General features: G+C 54.8%; 7 protein-coding genes across 7 annotated transcripts; 5 read left to right on the forward strand and 2 right to left on the reverse strand.

Moving 5' to 3' along the window:
* Positions 1–1,747: 1,747 nt before the first annotated feature.
* On the forward strand, positions 1,748–3,381 carry LTR77_005073 (uncharacterized protein; the record flags this gene model as incomplete). Its single annotated transcript, XM_064802322.1, has 3 exons — positions 1,748–1,767; positions 1,857–2,799; positions 2,851–3,381. The coding sequence occupies 3 exons, from the start codon at positions 1,748–1,750 to the stop codon at positions 3,379–3,381; spliced, it is 1,494 nt and encodes a 497-aa protein (XP_064659683.1).
* A 1,217-nt stretch (positions 3,382–4,598) lies between these two features.
* Positions 4,599–6,312, reverse strand: LTR77_005074 (uncharacterized protein; the record flags this gene model as incomplete). The annotated part of the gene is made up of 2 exons (XM_064802323.1): positions 4,599–6,166; positions 6,231–6,312. 2 exons carry the CDS (start codon positions 6,310–6,312, stop codon positions 4,599–4,601), a joined length of 1,650 nt encoding a protein of 549 aa, XP_064659684.1.
* Positions 6,313–7,266: 954 nt separating this feature from the next.
* On the forward strand, positions 7,267–9,542 carry GSH1 (glutamate--cysteine ligase; the record flags this gene model as incomplete). The annotated part of the gene is made up of 6 exons (XM_064802324.1): positions 7,267–7,277; positions 7,330–7,402; positions 7,455–7,520; positions 7,574–7,722; positions 7,777–7,902; positions 7,955–9,542. The coding sequence occupies 6 exons, from the start codon at positions 7,267–7,269 to the stop codon at positions 9,540–9,542; spliced, it is 2,013 nt and encodes a 670-aa protein (XP_064659685.1).
* A 1,386-nt stretch (positions 9,543–10,928) lies between these two features.
* On the forward strand, positions 10,929–12,647 carry LTR77_005076 (uncharacterized protein; the record flags this gene model as incomplete). The annotated part of the gene is made up of 2 exons (XM_064802325.1): positions 10,929–10,982; positions 11,043–12,647. The coding sequence occupies 2 exons, from the start codon at positions 10,929–10,931 to the stop codon at positions 12,645–12,647; spliced, it is 1,659 nt and encodes a 552-aa protein (XP_064659686.1).
* A 465-nt stretch (positions 12,648–13,112) lies between these two features.
* LTR77_005077 (uncharacterized protein) lies at positions 13,113–14,256 on the forward strand (the record flags this gene model as incomplete). The annotated part of the gene is made up of 2 exons (XM_064802326.1): positions 13,113–13,881; positions 14,006–14,256. The coding sequence occupies 2 exons, from the start codon at positions 13,113–13,115 to the stop codon at positions 14,254–14,256; spliced, it is 1,020 nt and encodes a 339-aa protein (XP_064659687.1).
* Positions 14,257–15,471: 1,215 nt separating this feature from the next.
* LTR77_005078 (uncharacterized protein) lies at positions 15,472–16,341 on the forward strand (the record flags this gene model as incomplete). Its single annotated transcript, XM_064802327.1, has 2 exons — positions 15,472–15,737; positions 15,822–16,341. The coding sequence occupies 2 exons, from the start codon at positions 15,472–15,474 to the stop codon at positions 16,339–16,341; spliced, it is 786 nt and encodes a 261-aa protein (XP_064659688.1).
* Positions 16,342–16,517: 176 nt separating this feature from the next.
* On the reverse strand, positions 16,518–17,745 carry LTR77_005079 (uncharacterized protein; the record flags this gene model as incomplete). Its single annotated transcript, XM_064802328.1, has 2 exons — positions 16,518–16,666; positions 16,722–17,745. 2 exons carry the CDS (start codon positions 17,743–17,745, stop codon positions 16,518–16,520), a joined length of 1,173 nt encoding a protein of 390 aa, XP_064659689.1.
* Between the last annotated feature and the right edge of the window lie 239 nt (positions 17,746–17,984).

Raw genomic sequence — 17,984 nt, forward strand, 5'->3', positions numbered from 1 at the left:
GTACCGCTGGTGCGGTGGCCCGCCAAGAGCGCATCTACCCGTTCATCTGGCTGTGTAGGGCAAGGGAGCCGCTGATCATCCATTGCTTTTGGAAGACGAGTTGGGCAGCAATGCTGTGTCGCTCGACTTTTCGGGAAGACGCTGTGCTGAGAGGGGACGTGGGCGGAGACAGAGCCGGGGAAGAGTCGGCGATCACTGCTCTCAGGGGGCTTGGATGCGTCGAGTTTCTGCGCCAGCAAGCAAGCACCGCAAGTATTCCCGGCGGTGCCTCGCCTCCCAGCCAGTTCGGAAGCGATCGCCGAGATGGCTTTACGAGGGCAGACGTTAGCCCGCCGCTAAGGCTGCCCGAGATTACACTGGGCGTAGATGGGCGATCGAATGCAACCTGGCTGATGAGGAATGGCGATATTCCTTGTCGATAGTTGAGCACAAGACTGCCCTACAAGCCACCGCAACAGAAGGAATCGTGTTGCTCAGTTTTCGTCCCGTCCCCAATTGAAGGTGTCTCGGCAAAGAGCGGGTTCTCGAGCATAGATGACGCTCTCTTTTGCCATTCACTGAAACCAGCTGAAAGCCATCGGTCAAATTCGGGAGTATTGATTGGCTGATCTCATCGGATCTGTCCGTCTAAATTGGCGCTGCAGCCCAGCCGTTCATCTGACGGGGATGGTTTCTGATCTTTTCGAGTGCGATGGTTGCCCATGACTCGGCACCTGGGGGTGATCTCAACTGCCGTGGACCGTCTTGAGCGCAGGAGGAAGCGAGCGGTTGCCGCGAATGGTTGTGTATACGTTGAGAGCGAGTGCGAGTGTGTATCTCTCTGCCGGGTAACCCCTTTACGATGTGGCTTCGACGTGATGCCGTAGAAAGCTTGAAGCAGGATCTGAGAAGTGCGATCTGGTGGATCGACAAGACGAAGCACCAAAGCATATCGCAGCGTGGGTGTGGCGAACAAAGCCACCAGTCCAGCACGAGCAGGTCGTCGACGATCCAGAATTGATTGCGGTCGCGTGCAGCGAATGGCCAGCAGCGCGGTGGAGTCTGTACGGAAGAGGCCCGTTGTCATCGGCGGCGCTCTGGGACGCTTGGCCGGGCCATGCATGCACCCTGGCCCTGGTGGCCTGTCGTGTGCGCTGCCGAGCCAGGTCGATCGGAGATGTGACGGCTCCCTGGCTGTCCCCCTCGCATTTCCAATCGCGCCTCCTCCGCCCGCCTCCACTCTGGTGCCATCTCGCTTGCACCTCGAGATCTCGCTGTCTCGCCGCTGACTACGCACGCTTGGTGCTTCCATTTTCCGCATCTCTGCTTGGCCTGTCTCTGCCGACGACCATCCAGACAACAACGCGACCGCACCAACAGCGACACACACCCCCAAACGACGGCAGGATCGTGTCTCGATCTCGTAGGAAGGCAAATCCCGGTAGCGTTTGAAGCCGTCCGATTCGGCTGCCCGATCTGAAGCCGCGTTCGATCTTGGATCAACCGGCCATTGTCGCATTCTCTCGACACTCCCACATACGCCCACACGACACGAACCAGTGTTCGCCGACTGCACTACCAGTGTACGGCGTGTTTGTTCGAAGACCACGTGCCGAAGCCTGCGCTGGTGCCAGTCCGGACGGATTTCTGATCGCAATATCGGCGTCATTGACGAGCCGTCGGCTTCGGTATTGGGGAGATCCACTGGGATAAGGACAGTATCCACGTACATTGTCGCATTGTCGACGTTCAGAAACACCACATCGCCATGGACACCACGAGCAGACGGTATGTCGAAAACATCGATCCTACATCTCGAACATGGCGCCCCAAGCCGGGAACGAGAAAGCTCGACTTCACATGCTAACAACGTACAGGCCGCAGCTACCTGCGTTGAGTTATTTGGAAGTCGGCAATATCAAGAAGGATGAAGAGTTGTATCAGAGTCGGAATACCGCCACTCCAAACCACAAAAGCGTCCCTCTGGCCAGCCCGACGCACCAATATCCTACAGCCCCACCACCGCCCTATACACATCCATCACATCACCATGGGAACACGTGGGCAAAGACTCCTGTTCACACACCACCAGAGCCACGTCGACTGAGTGGAGACGATAACGAAGGTCTCAAACAAAACCTGCGCCAATCTCTCCCATCTATATCGGAAGCCCTTGGTTCTGGACCGCTGGACAATCACGCATCGCACCCTCCACCTACGTCTACAACTCAGGCACCGCCTCCCTCCTCCGCTACATCATTACCCACTCCTCAATCCGGAGCACCGCGGTCGCCTTCTTCGGCAGCACGACGGCCGTATGCCATGGAACCGCCACCGCAGTCTCAGAACCACTCACAATATTCTTACTTCCGACAAGACTCCGCTGGCCCACAACATTCATCTGCAGAGGTGTCGCATCCCTCTTATGGACAACCTCAAGAGAATCGACCACCACCGCCGCCAGCCCAAACGCCACAGCCACCGCGAGCATCACAACCACCCTCACATCCTCTTCAGCAGCCCGCCTCACCTCGATTCGAGCCGCAGCATTCTCACCCACCCGGGTCAATGCCTCCACCGCCGTCGTCGACGTTTCAATATGGCTACCAGTCGTATACACCGCGGTATGCACAGCCGCCGTCTAATGGCAACTCTGGCCCTGTCTTCCAGCCATCCGCTCACTATGCGGCACCATCAACACCTCAACCCTCATGGAAGTCGGAGCCGTCTCGATATCCTGAAGAACGGCCTGCTGATCGATACGGCGACTCCGTGAAACGACATCTGGACATGTACGACGTGGAAGCGTCGTTGAGTGAGGTAAGTCACAGCCATGTCCAAGAATATCCGACAGCAAACTAACTCCTTCAGATCGGCCAAACGAGCAACCACATGATGGACTTCTCCCGCCGCTACGGCGACCGCATGCACCAAAACGCCCGCGCCGGCCCCTCCCTCGCCACCCTCCCGAGCGTAGTCGAAGTCGAAGATATGATCCAAAAAGCCCGCATCCAACTCGACTCGCTCAGCAAAATCCGCGAAGTCGTCCTCACCCAACAAGCCGCCTACGAGCAACAAATGGCCGACCAACGCCAACGACACGAATCCTTCACCGAAGCTCCCCCTCCACCTCCGTCCGCGGACCCGTACATGGACGCCGAAGACGTGAAAGGCGGCTTCGCGGGCTCCGAGACGAAGAAGCGGCGAGGTCGCGCCGCACCGCCCGGCCGCTGCCATAGCTGCAACCGCGCCGAGACGCCCGAATGGCGACGCGGTCCCGATGGCGCGCGGACGCTGTGTAATGCCTGCGGACTGCATTATGCGAAATTGACGCGGAAGCAGACGACGGCGGGGAAGAATGGGAATGTTGGGAGCTCGAATCTGAGGCCTAAGGAGGCGTAGAAAGCGCGTTCCGGCCCCTCCGCTCGTTGGATACGTTTGGCGAATATTGTCTTACCATGGACTTCTCCTTTTTTGAAAACTTCGCAAATGATACCCCGGAAATTTCTGGTATGGCCTTTTTAGAGGCTCTTGGTGTGGGATTTACGATTGGGTTCTTGCGTTATTAGACGCTTACGATTTCTCTTTTTTGTGTGCTTGGGAGCGAGAATATGAGCTTTTAGGCTCATGAAGTGGGGGTTTAAGGCCTGAGGAGGGTGCCTCTGGGCTGTGGAGTTGGTGCTGGAGTCTGCGCGGGAGACTTTATGACGCTAGTCTCCCTTCTTTTGTGATTGTGTTTGGGAAAAACTGCTGGAAGAGCATGTACGGACGGGGTTTTTAGGCCGCTGGGGGAAAGGATACATGAAGCCAGCATGGATGGCGTTCACTTTGCCGGAAGGCAACAATTCATGATGAGACCGAAGGGGAGTGTAGATAGGCAGGCAAGACGACGAGGAATCGAGACGATATCCATTTTGAACACTTTACAGTACAGCACTCTCACTTGCACGTCTAGTTCCACGTGGCACTCAAACCGGCTTCCTCCCTTTCCTTGATCCACCAACCCGTCCATCGCAGCCCAACCCCATTCTCGTCTCCCCGCGCGACCACTGCAGTCCTCCCCACAACCATCTCCACGCTTCGTGCCCAAAGTCACACCTGGTACCACCCGCTTCAAGCGCCCGGCCCCAGAGCGCACGAGCAGGGCAGATCGGCGGTGCGGCGGGGAGACGGCGGGTAGATGGTAGATTGGTGGTACGAGATGCATTTGCCGCTTTTTGACAGCTTGGTGGTACAGGGGAGTGTTGTGGGACGGACGGGGGTCGACACAAATGGAGATGGTGAGATGGGTTTTGCGTCTGAGATATAGTTCTGCAGGGTTGTCGGTTCACGTGGAGATCGTGGCACTAGGTGTTTGAAAGAGTTGACCTGCTGCACCGTCTCGTATCTTGACTTCCGCAGCTGAGAAGGATCGAGGCGTTTTGCAGATTCAAGAACATAGCAGCCATGCCGTCGTGAGCCTGTCTCAACTGCTGATCGGTGGGTGGGCGACACGACAGACCATGTCTCAGCAGTGAGGGCATTGAGAAAGGTCTCGTGACGTCCAGCAACTCACACTGTTGGGCGGAAGGCTTCTCCTAGACATGACCAAGTACCATGCGGAACTCTACGGCGTGCCCTCACAAGTTCGAGCCACCGCGTAGCAAACTTCCGCGTATTTTGGCGTCCCTCTTAAAGACTTCTTCCTCGGTCTCGGGAGAGCCCAGCAAACCTGGCGTAACCAATGGAGCGTACGTTTCCCACCATTGCCCAACCTTCTTCACAGTGGGCAAGTCCAGGATGTCTATTTGAGCAGGAACAGGCAACGCCTCGCTTATTGGAGTTGATTTGCCGCTCTCGCGAAGAGGCTCGATAGACTGCATGTTCCAGAAAAAGTCCTCTGGATCCCACTGTGTCTTGACTTTCTGCAGACGGGGATAGTTGTGACCGTAGTAGGCTTCCTGCCAGTTTGGCACTGTCCCGTCAATGTAGTTAAGGTACGCAGCTTTCTGCTCGATCGCATGCGGCAGCAACACCGTCTTGCACTTGGCAGTGAAGTCCATCATCTTCTCGCCTTGCGCTGGGTCCGTCCACTGGACTTTGATCGTGGAGACGTAATGGCCTTGACGCCAGTAAAAAGGGGTTTCCTGAGAAGCGGTGCGGGTTGTGGCACCACCGATGTGATCCCACAAGATGTGGCATTTTGGGTCGTTCGGGCCGTTGCTGTCCGTGATACCAAGCAGCTCGACAGCTTCGGCGACAAGGCTCGATATTTTGGAGTTCAGCTCTGGCGTGATGCTCCCTTCTGCAAAGATGAACGATGCGTGATGATGGTACACTTGGCTGAATGGATCCCAGCCCTCGGACTGATGTACCCAGTCTGTCCATCTCATCGGCTTCAAAGTAGTCGTCGCAGGGTTGAATTCGAGAAGTGGCGCCAGTGCCTTTTGCGCTTCAGCCTCTCCGCCGTTGTAGATGACCGTCATGCCTCCAGTAAGCTGCTTCTGCTGCCCATGCGTCCAGAGAGCGTCGATTGTCAGCTCGTCTGGACACTTCGTAGTGTTGAAGCAGTTCATCATGCTGTCAAAAGCATCCTTCTGCTGGGGCAGATTCCATGAGAGCTGGCCGCAAACCACAGTGCCCTGTGGGTCTCTGAGCTTGTGGATTTCGCAGGTCATATTCACCGTGACTCCAAAATTGCTACCGCCACCACCTGCCAAAGCCCAGAACAGCTCGCGCTTCCGCTCTTCTTTCTCGTTGCGAGATACGGTCACAACTTCTCCTTCGTAAGTGACGATCGTCATCTGGAGTAGGTTGTCACAAGCCAGACCATAGCTGCGAGAGAACGGGCTCAGGCCACCGCCGAGAGTAAATCCGCTCACACCTACAGTGGGACACTGCCCGCCGATCACGATATCCCGAGGATCGTCGAAGTACTTGTAGTAGACCTCTTTCCAGGTCAAGCCGCCTTCCATACTGATTCTCATATTGCCGGTGTCGACGTAACATCCCTTCATGGGGCTCAGATCGAGGACGATTCCGCCTTCGTTTAAGCAGTACCCCATGTAGGAGTGGCCGCCGTTCTTGACAGTCAGACAGACATGGTTCCGTCTCGCAAAGCTAATCGTGGCTTGTATGTTCTCAACAGAAGTTGCTTGCACGACAGCAGCCGGCATGGTCATTCGATAGTTCAAGTTTCCGATGAATACTTTGATCAGGTAGTCAGCTTTTGCTTGCTTGAGAAGTCCTGCATAGAGCTACGCTATACTTACCAGCTTTTGAGTACGCATCAGTGCCAGCTTCCAATACACGCTCGGGGCCAACGATCTCCCTCAGCAGGTTCAAATCCGCCATGATGTGAGTTTCCAGGTGCTCGCAGGTCAACAGCACCGTCAAGAGTCGGATCTAAATCGAGAATTGAAGTATGAAGCTTGAACAGTAACGCAAGGGGCACATATTGACTGTTCTTGGAATGGACATCTGTGAACCCCCAGCCCCATCATTACCGCCTGCTCCCACCCACAATCCTGAGGGCAGCCAGAGGTGCGGACTTCATCACGTCCGCTCGATTTCCCGGGAACTCACATTGAATTAGTTATCAGATCAGGCTGTCCGCGTCAGTGTCTTCTGCGAGATCTTGCTCTGTAGCCCTGTATCTTGCTGGAGCAGGTACCGTCCTACTCTTGCAGTAGCGCTGATGACTCTGTTTGCTACATGTAAGCAGCATAGAGTTTGATTTTCTCGCAAGCGGACCATGCTTCCCAAGTGTCGAGGCTATATTGCTATACCGAGCATACATGTATTCACCTTCTGAGATGAAGTGAAGTCGAAGTCGATCGTGCTTGCTAGCGTTCTCCTTCCTCTTTGGGGTCGGGTAGCGACTGCCGTCGGCCGAACCGAAACAGGTGAAGTTACACTAAGATTTCTTCACTCGCGCGTCATTGGCTCATACATTCGTTGGTTTGTAATCTCCATTATGACTTGCCGAACTCGAATTTCGAGAAACATGGAGTGAAAGGTAGGCGACGACGGTGAAGTTCACCAGCAGACCTCACTTCGACCATGCGCAGCGGCCTCACCAGGCCTTCTTCGTGTCATTGACAGCCCGGTACCCCACTCAGCAGTAGAAAAGTATTTCATGATGCTAGTGCTGCGATAGGCCGAAGCCTTCCATACTCGAATACCAAGGACCAGTCCAGCCAGGGCAGGAAACATTGAAGACCTTTTCAGAGCGGAGAGAAGTTAAGGACGGCTGGTGTCGTATTGCCCGCGGACACTGGTCTGAGGTGCATAATCTAGCCAAAAGCAATGGGACTACTGTAAGTGGCAAAGCCTTTAGGTGTTGGCAGGCATGTGCTGAGTCCGACATAGCGCGGTGGGCACGCCGCTCGAGTGGGAGGAGGCGAAGAAGTCGGCCAGCCATGTCCGGTCTTGGGGGATTGAAGTGAGCCAGAATCTAAGATGGATCAATGAGTCCTGACTGACATGTCGAGCAGCAACTCCTGGCACTGTGGCGGAAGGCGAAGGGCAAGGAGCGGGATGCACTTCTCTGGGGAGACGAGGTATGGTAAGCGCTGAAGGATCGAGAAGATATACATGTTCTGACGCGGACCAGATCGAGTACCTGGTTGTGAACTTCGACGATGCCGAGCGGAACGTGAAGTTATCACTCCGTCAGGCGGACATTTTGCATGCCCTCGCCAGCGATCCTGAGCTGATAAGGCAAGGAGGAGGTGTTCCTGATCTGAATCAGGGTGAACCCAAGTAAGCTGAGAGACTACTTCGGGACTCACATCGCAGCACTAACCATCTTGTTAGAGCCGACCGGCCAGCGCCCACATTCCATCCAGAGTTTGGCAGGTTCATGCTCGAAGCGACTCCCGGCAAACCATGGGGTATCGGGTTTAAAGATCTGCTGGATGTTGAGCAGGACATGAAGCTGCGGTAGGTGGAAATACTTGTTGAGATCAGAGCATGGCACTGACTTAAAGTACAGCCGCAAGATCGCAAAGGAGCACATGGAGTCCAGCGAATTTCCCATCACTTTGACCACATTTCCGCTACTAGGAGATCGGAAGTCGATTACGCCATTCTACCCTCCCTCAGGCTCAAAGCTGCGATCACAGTTCGTGCCAGACGAGATTGCTAATCCTCACATCCGATTTCCGACACTAGCAGCTAATATACGTGCGCGAAGAGGACGCAAGGTCGAGCTGAACGTTCCAGTGTTCCACGACACTAATACCACCTGGCCGTTCAAAGACCCGACTGTGGATTACGACATGCACAACTGGCCAGAAGATCAGGATGTCCGGAACGGTGCGGCCAAGGATAACTGCATCTATATGGACGCCATGGCGTTTGGAATGGGGAGCTGCTGCCTCCAGATCACGTTCCAAGCCAAGGGTATCGAAGAAGGGCGAAAGATGTACGATCAGCTATCGCCACTTGGACCTATTCTACTTGCTTTGACGGCAGCAACGCCCATCTACAAAGGTTTCCTCGCAGACACTGACGTGCGATGGAATCAGATCAGTCGAGCAGTTGACGACAGAACACCAGAGGAGCTCGGTGAGAAGCCACTGAAGAGCGACAGATGGCGGATACCGAAGTCGCGATATGCGAGCAACAGCACATATATCTCGCAGGACTCACGGTTACGCCCAGAATATCTTGACCCAGACCTGGTAGTTGATGAAGATCTGAAGGCAAGACTGGTCGAAGGAGGCATGGATGATCGGCTGGCGACGCACTTCGCTCACCTCTTCATCAGAGATCCCATCGTCATATTCGCAGAAGACCTCCAAGAGCTCGATCTTGAGAAGAGCGACCACTTTGAGAACCTTCAAAGCACAAATTGGCAACACATGCGCTTCAAGCCTCCACCACCCGGTAATGATACAGGCTGGCGTGTCGAGGTACGCCCGATGGAGATCCAAATCACCGACTTCGAAAACGCCGCCTTCTCCGTATTCGTCGTCCTTATTACCCGCGCCATCCTCAGCTTCGACCTCAATTTCTACCTCCCTATCCCACGTACCACCGAAAACATGGAAACCGCACACCGCCGAGATGCCGTGTTGAACGACAAATTCTACTTCCGCAAAGACCCACTCCCTCCACCCCAAACGAAAATCAACGGCGTCTCCTCCACTCCAGGTTCAGGCGCAAACACACCTCGCTCTCGTGTCCCAAGCCGCCCTTCTACACCCACCGGCCCGGTCGAAGACGAGTACGAGCTCATGACCGTCAACGAAATCATCAACGGCAAAGACGACGGCGGCTTCCCCGGGCTCATTCCATTAGTCGAGTCGTACCTCGACAGCGTTAACGTCGATGTTGAGACGAGATGCGAGCTCGCGCAGTACCTAGACTTGATCAAGGGTCGGGCGAGCGGGAGGTTGTGGACTGCGGCGAAGTGGATTCGGAGGTACGTGGCGGAGCATAAGGAGTATAAGCAGGATAGTGTCGTTGGGGATGAGCTGGTTTATGATCTTGTCAAGGCGGCAGAGAGGATTACGGTGCATGAGGGGAGGGATGGGTTCGCTAAGGAGATGCTTGGGGAGTGCCGGGAGCGGCCTTGAGTGACTTAGACACTGCTCTGTCTTCGATGAGAATGGAGAATGGCCATTGGCTCAACCATAGAGTGTAAATAGCGTGTTTTGTCACAACTTGGTTTGATGACTTCCAGATTCGTGGGCACCTCGATATGCGATGACTCCTTAATTCGTTGGTCAAAGCCGGACCCACCTTCCGCATCCGAGACTTTCACATGTTTCGCTTTCTGCTTCTTCGATATATCACGCTCGATCTACTAAAACAAAATGGCATCTACCTCGCCAGACGCACAGTATCCGCACTCTCTGTGAGCCGCAGTCACCAAGTTACATACTATCGCCCAAACACTAACATCGTTGACCAAGCACAATCCACATCCCCTTCCCAACCCATCGCCTCGCCAGATCCGCGCAGCAAAGTCTCGCCGTAGACGAAGAACTCTCATCGCTCGTCACAAGGAGCTTCACTCTCATCTCTGCAGCCCAAGCCAACAACGACTCATCCGACCTTGCTGCCTCGACATCTGAACTCACCCTGGACAATGAGCAGAGATCAGTACTCCAGGTCCATTACAAGGCGACTACCCCACGGATGCTCCGCGTAGCTGTGAACAGCTTCTTCGACTCGCTTGGTCTGGTCTTGCGAGTCATGGAGGAGTTGGATGTTGATGTGCTGCATGAGAAGGGGCTTGAGGGCTTGGAGGGGGTGCAAGGGGTGGAGCAGGGGATGACTGGGAGTGCTGTTGGGGTGGGTGGGTGATGAAAGGGAAATCTGGAATCGTAGGAGCTGTTTCACCGCTGCCGGTGCTCTTCGCGTAAGGGGTCTGATGGACTATAGCGAAGCCCAGCCCCAGCTCGTGGCTTGATGCTGCCGTGCGGGCGGTCTATTGGCCTCAGGACCTCTCGCACACACTGGGAACTACTCTGGAGTCTACCCGCACCCAAGTACTGGCGCAGTCGCGCTCAAGGCTCTCCTTCCATGCGCCCAGATCTGCCTCGGCTTCAGCAGATTCGACAATTCATCGCAAGCTCAATACTGCTAGACTGAGCAGTGATTGTTTACGTCGCATGGCGAAGGATGGGGCTTGCACTTCGATTGAGGCCTCTTTCCCGCCCTCAAAACAGCAGCACTTGGTGCTATGGAGATCCAACGGAGAAGATTCGCATGGCTCAGAAGGACAAGGCAGCGACACCGTCTAGATAAAGCAAACGTATTAATCTTGCACCACAGCTTCATGTATCGTGGTTCATCTTATCGTATCGTCTCGTCCAAATTCTTCAGTCTGACCCAACTCATATCTTATCTAAATCGTTTGCAAAAGTCGTGGGACTTTGCTTGACTTTCGCGAAGTCAGTCGCATCCCTTGAATCAGGCGAAGGCATCACCACAACATAGGCAACACTTGACATACAATGGCCGACGAGGAGAAGGAGAAGGCCGAGAAGCTAGCAGCAGCGAAGAAGAGAGTGTGTTCGGCAACCTGACCATTGACTGCGAAGACGACAACTTGCTGACTGCTGGTGTAGTTCGAACAACTAAAGAAGGAGCAGCAAAAGAAGGGCAAGAAGGGCGGCGCGAAGAAGAAAGGGGATAAAGCAGCCGAGGAGAAGGCTGAGGATGCTGCGCCGGCAGAAGAGCCTGCAGAAGCAGCCCAAGCAGCAGAGGAGCAGCCGGACGCTGAGGATGCCACGACAGCCGTTGAGGATGATGCCAGCCGGCCGGAGCCCAGCAGGAAGATGTCTATATCAGTACAATCGAAGCAGCGGTCAGAATCCTTTCGGCAAGGTTCCGGGCCTATGAGTCCGGGACTGGAAGTCCAAGACCTGTACCGCAAACAGGCCGCGCGCATAGAGGAGCTGGAGAAGGAGAACAAGGCTTTCAAGGAGCAGCAGGAGGAGGGTGCAGCTCGTCTCAGCAAGGCGGAAGAGGAGTTGGAAGGCTACAGGGAGGGCAATAGTGACATGGCAGAGCTCAAGACACAGGCGAAGGAGGCTGAGAGGCTGAAGACCGAGCTTGCAAACACGCAACGGCAGCTCTCACAAGCACAGCAGTCTGCGAAAGCACTACAGAGGAAGGCTTCGGGAGCCGGTCCTGACGCCGCCGAACAGCTTGCGAGTAAAACGTCGACCATTGAGTCGTTGGAGCTGGAATTGAGCAATCTACGGAACCAGTTGAATGGCCTACAGTCTACCATATCTGAGCGCGACGCTTCTGCGAAAGAACTTGAAGAACGCGCCTCGGCAGCTGAAGCCTCCACTGACACCGTCAAGGAGGAACTGGATGCTCTCAAGGTCTCTATGACCTTTCCCAGCGACGAGACTAAAGCTGCGAACGAAGATCCTGAAGCATTGACCAAGCGCATTACTGTCCTGGAGTCTGATCTACGCACTGCCAACACGAACCTCGATGCTGCCGCCAAGCGTGCAACCAGCCTTGAGCAGAAGATCGAAGCTTTAACGAAACTCCACCGCGATGCAACGGCATCATCTCAAGCCAAGGATAAAGAGCTCACCGATCTCCGCTCCCAGCTCCGCCGTCGAGACCGTCCTAGCCATGTCAGAGACGCCTCCGAGTTCGAGCTCGGCGAGGAGGAGACAGAGACCGGAGCACTGCAAGCCCGCATCCGCGCCCTCGAAGCAGAGAATTTTGACCTCAGGCGCGGCGTCTGGCGCGATAAGCGTGCGGAGATGCAGCCAGGTATGGATGATGAGCAGGGGAGAAGTCCTGAGTACGAAGACGTTGACCTCAATGGGCCGTACACGCCGCATGGTGCAAGAGGGAGCAGCGCAAGTCGTGCCCAGCACTCCACCTTCCAGGATGTCATTACCTCCGGCATCAGCGCGTTCACCGGCAGACCGCGCGACTCAGCAGGGGGTACAGTTGGACGGCCTAGAGGCTCGACAGGCGCGCATGGGAGAAAGCAGAGTCTCGGGCTGTTGTCGGAAGATGGGGATGACTTTGACCCGGAGGCTTTCCAGCTGGCGCAGGAGGAAGAGGCGAGGCGGCGGGTGGAGAGGGTGAAGGAAGTCAAGCGAGGTCTGCATCAGTGGAAGGGCTGGAGGGTGGATATTGCTGAGATGAGAGTCAATGGCGTGCCGGGGAGGGAGTGTGGGCCTGTGTTTGAGGTCTGATGTTGTCGTATCCTGTACTGTAGGAATACCGATATCTTCCCAGTGCATTTTGGTGTACTCCCTGATCAAACTGTCTCTTAAATCCCAACGTTTGCACACGACAAGTCAGAAAAGGTAGATATGCGGACAGTAGGAGGTTGCCAGCCCTACAAGGACGAGCTGAGATTAGCTCTAGAGCACGTTGGAAATTCTGCTTCGACCTCGGTTTCTCTTTCCAACCACACCTCTTCAGCCTCGCCTTATGCCAAGGTATGTCTACTGTCAGGCCGTCAAGAGCGACCGTCGGTAAAGATAAGACTGCTGCAATTCCTTTCCTTATGTTCCAATTGCTTCATGTGCAAAGAGTTCTCCAAATCTCCTGCCGCGTCCTGCCTCCATGTGCCTCCCGTCTCAAGCACACCTCTCTCAATTGCCTCATCGTGACAACTAGGCTCCAAGCGCTCTATCATGCCGCACCACTCTACCATGCATTCTGACTTCGTCGCCATCCCGTGGTGCAAGGCCCTTCTCGAAGACTCCAGCTACGAGCACGTGGAGTCTCATACCGGCTCCCTAGACCGCCCGCTGGCGCCTGGCTCCATGACGCTGATGGCGAGGACGCTCGCTACTCCTGCAACCTTTCGAGCGATCACGTATCTCTACAGCACGTCTAGCCCAGCCGCCAGCACCATTCCTGACGGTTCGGAGGTTGAAGGCGACGGTGGCCACATCCTCGCCCTGATCTCTGTCGGCTCGGAAATGACATCCCATGTTAATACTTTACATGGCGGTATACTCAGTACGCTGGTCGACGAAGTTGGCGGAGCTCTAGCAATGCGCGAAGCTGCCTTCGGGACCAACATGATGGCTGTCAACTTCAACATCAACCTGAAGAAGCCAACCAGGACCCCATCTGTGATCTTAGGCAGAGCATGGCGCGAGAAGAAGGGGGAGGGCCGGAAACATTGGATTAGGTATTCATCGCCCTCCCAGGGTCTCCTTCGAGGCGAGCAAACCCAGCTTACACTCATCCTAGGTGTACTATCGAGCAAGACGGAGTCGTTTGTGTTGATGCACGCTGTTTGTACCTCACAATACCTGGAGCGAAGCTTTGAGTTCAAATGCCTTGAATCTACATGGTGCCAGCCCTTCGATTCGGCTATAGGAAAATCCATGAGGAGTCAAGGCGACGTCTTAAAAGAAGTGGCAGTCTCCGTAATCCACACGAAGCAACAGTATCCTGAGGAGCCTCCTGGTAGGAGTTTGTTGACCGGGGAAGAGGTGAGGAGCTTGACTGGATTCTGACTTTCAGTCTTTAACTGACATGTGAATTTCTCAAGCAGATAGCTTGTGTGACCTCACCTCATTCACAAGTACAGCCCCTTTCGAAGGTCGCCGCACACTTTTCAGCTTCACCTTCGAACCCGGCGCACACAAAGACCACTTGCATGCGCGCGTAATGGCAGAGCCACCGAATGCCAATGAAGTCGACCGCCTCTCGCCGCTGCCGCCGGAAGTCCTCACCAATGTCTTCTCCCGCCTGACTACGAGAGACATTTGTCGCGCGCGCAGGCTCAACAAGCGCATCAAATCTTTCGTTGACGTCAACACCACCGCCATCACTTCCTGACGATTCTGTCCAATCAACAACGGATCAGCGAAGACCACCGCAGTCTCTTCAAGACCGGGGATGTGTCGTTCCCAGAGGTGTTCGAGCGGTACCTTGACTACTACCACACGGTCCGGCCCACGACCGACGCTGGATCGAGGACATTGCAGCGACTGGCAAGCGTGCATGTGCGCGCTAGGTATCCCAATCGTGGTGCTTCCGGGTATGTCAATCCGATCGGTGGAAGGGTTCTCTGACACAAGGTCAACTTTCAAGGACTGCGTGCCGCTCTGAGATCTTTCCATCTTTGTTCCCGCTGTCGAGATTTCTGCTGACCTTTATTCCCATCACTTCAGGGCCAAGGACTCCGCGGTCTTTGCGTGGGCTGCACGAGCTGCTCTGTCCAACGCCAACCAACCACCCAATCATCTCGTCGAAGAGGTCCTTCATCACGCATCGCGAAACCTCGGAGACGACGAAATTTCCGATGCTTTTGGTTCGATGGAAGCCATCGTCGCGCGGAGGAATGATCTGGTTCAGCAGTCGCCTTCCACAAGCACCCACCAGCGCTATCGTGCAGTAGCTCTGCGACTCTCCTCTTTTGATGACGATACGCACGCCAGGGCTCTATGTATCTTGCTCCGCATTCCAGTCCTACCATGGGAAGCCGGCTTCTTCTATTATGTTGAGAGCCAAGAAGTCCGGGAACTGGTGAATGGTTGGACTGAATGGGGTGTTGATGGAGGTTCCAAATGCAAGCCGACTTTGTTGCAAAAGGCTGTAATACTTGAGGATCTGTTCATTTGGTGAAGTCCGGTTGGAGCGATGTTGGCGAAGCAACAAATCTGGCTAGTGGGCATGGCATCGCTGCTGCTGCAGGCGATACGGTGAGCACACGGCGTCTGGGACGAGAAGGAAAATGCAAAGCATCAAGCAGCCGGCTTGCACATTGAGGCGCATTGGTAGTGTAGCAACACTGTCTGTTTGGAATTGCCAATTTATAGTTGTTCCCTTTCTCGTGGATAAAGTCCTCGCTTACCGCTTCTTCCAGCGTCATTCGTTCGTGAGAAGATGACCAAGATCTGGGTTGGAGAAATATCTGTCCAGCCAACGTCCTTGTATTACCAAGGACGAAACGATTCAAGTACAAAGACAACGCCTTGAAGCCGAAAGCGCAGTGCGTGACTCTCCTCCTCCCCGCCACCCTATAGCTGGAGTATCGTCGTCGAAACCAACATGGAATCCACAGCAATGGATCACAAGCCCCTGAAAGACCTCCTTGAGCTCCCGGTCGGAACGCTTGTTGACATCTTCTCATTCCTGCCCGCTGGAGACCTGGGCAAGCTACGAGCAGTGAGCAAGTTCACCAAAGCCCTCATCGACACGTACCCAAACTCTATCACCCGCCAAAGCATCCTGTCCAACCAGGAGCGACTCCAATCCGACCACGGCCACCTAACTTTCGCCTCTAGCCTGCCCTTTGTGGACCTGTTTCGCACAATGTTAGAGCATTATGGGCTGCCACTCGAGCTCCAACTTGCAAGAAGAATCACAAGCAGACTTTGCTGCTGCTATGTCCGGGCCAGATACACCCTCCTCGACGAAGCGGACATGGAAACCATTTGGCACGCTTTGATTGTTGCAGCAGAAGTCGTCATCTTCGAGAACCCAAATGGCCACGGAGAGAGCGGTAGTATAGCGGGTCTCCCTATCCCGAAAGATAACTTGCCAGAGTACCCTTTGGGAAATGTGGTGAACGTCACCGGCGATGAGAGTTTTCTACATATCGTGGAGCCAATGCGTGAAGCGAAGAGGACGCTTGTATTCCCTCCTGGAGGCACTGGTCTTACCAGAAAGCCGGAATGTTGGATTACATGGCAAAAGAGACCACGAGAAGATCCAGCTTGTCGTCTTGCCGTCGACAAGGTCGAACTTTTGGCTGCGGCGCTCGGTGTGCCAGAATTGTCGGGGCGTCGGAGATGGCTTTGCTTTTGTGTCAGGAGTCGAAAAGTATTTGACCTTGTGCTCAAGGTCTGCTCGAGAGATGTGATTAAGGTGACAGCGTTAGAGAAAGCGGTAATTCTAGAGGACCTGTCTGTTTGGTGAGGGGATGGGAAAAGAGAGTAGACCGGGTAGAAGGATGGGTTGAGGCAACCAGTGGGAACATCAAGGCAAGAAGGCCAATGTGGAAATGAAACAGGGGTGCGACATCGCACCGTACAGGAAGAGTGAAATGCGAGGATTGCTTGTACTTGCATACCTGCTATAGCTCATGTAGACCATCAGTCCAAGAACCACTTCGGAACCTCGGGACCCCAGACAGCCAGACTCTCGTCCCCAGCATGCATCCACCCGATGGGCGTGTCCTTGTTGACTAGATCTCCGTCCGCATAATGCTCGATCATGTTGCCTGTCGTGTCCCACCAGTAGTCTGAACCAACCGTCAGCGGTGCTCGGCAGAGAGATGTTGATGGAAGGCAACTCACCAAAAATCTGACTGCCCAATATGTGTCTTCCGACACCCCAGACGCTGGTATAGCCCTGCGCACCCAGCCACTGATGTCCAAGGTTCTGCGTATCGAAGTCGTGCACCTCGAAAGATGCATGGTGGACATGCGTTGTAGGGTTATGCGCCATGAACAGCGTATGATGGTCTGTGGGATCCTCGCCACGGTCTACATGCATAAAGACGGCTACGTCCTTATTCTGCCCACTCTCGTCAGGCACGTAGAGGAAGTCTGTAGGTATGAGGTTGAAGTTCTTGGTGTAGAAATCCAGCTCCTCTTCGAAGTTCGTCACACAATAGCCGTAGTGGCCCAGTTTGTGCACTGCAGCAGGACCAGGAGTGAAACGGTTGAACTTCCGTACACGCGGTTTCTCAACTTCGTAGTTGTGGATGATTTTGTTCGGGTAGTCACCGCGAGGCGCGGGTTCCTGGCCGTAGATGAGGTTGATCGGGAAGCCAGCTGGGTCATGGATGGTGAGGAGATGGCCACCTCCCGGCGCCTCGGTCATCTCCTCAATCTTGCCGGCGCCAGGTATCTTCGTAGCCTTCTCGAGTTCTGCGTGACTCTCGACTTCGAAGCAGCCACCCAGGAACTTCCTCTCTGGTCCTTTCTGAGCGTAGTAGACGTATTGGTCGTTGCCATAGCCTCTCCACCAGATCCGCTCCTTGTCCTCGCTCTCCTTGACGATGTGCATACCAAAGTCCTTCAGGAACTTTGTCATTGTGTCCAGATCGTTATGCTGGTATCGCATGTGCGACACCTTCACGATCTGGACCTGCTTTGACCGATCGATGCCCTGCTTCTTCTGCCATTCGTACGAGTTCTCGTTCTTGCGGTCACCGATCGCCTCCATATCCAGCATCGAGGCGCCGGCGTTTGGCCTGAACCCGCCATCGCCATCATCCTGTGCCTTCGCGGTCTGGGTAGCAGGTCTGTCGACGCCGAACTGTGATGAGTTGCCTTGTGGGGGAGTCCACGATGTCTTCTGCGCCGTCTCAGCCATGGTCATGAGTGTCTCTGTTGAAGAGCGCGGTTCTGGAGGCAAGATATGACGCTACTTTATGCTCGTCAGCAGTCATCGCGAAGTACTGGCTCTGTGTCTTTCCAAGCGTATCTGCCGAAGCTACCTGAACGTGACAACGGAGGTGGGGATCGGAACCATTGCGGAGCTTCTGTCTCACGCTGGGTGCTTATGCGGTCTAAGCCAATTATGTACTAGAAACAGGTCTGGCATTGAGACGA

Source organism: Saxophila tyrrhenica (assembly GCF_035928015.1).
Source record: "Saxophila tyrrhenica strain CCFEE 5935 chromosome Unknown scaffold_7, whole genome shotgun sequence".
Classification (NCBI taxonomy): Eukaryota; Fungi; Ascomycota; class Dothideomycetes; order Mycosphaerellales; family Extremaceae; genus Saxophila; species Saxophila tyrrhenica.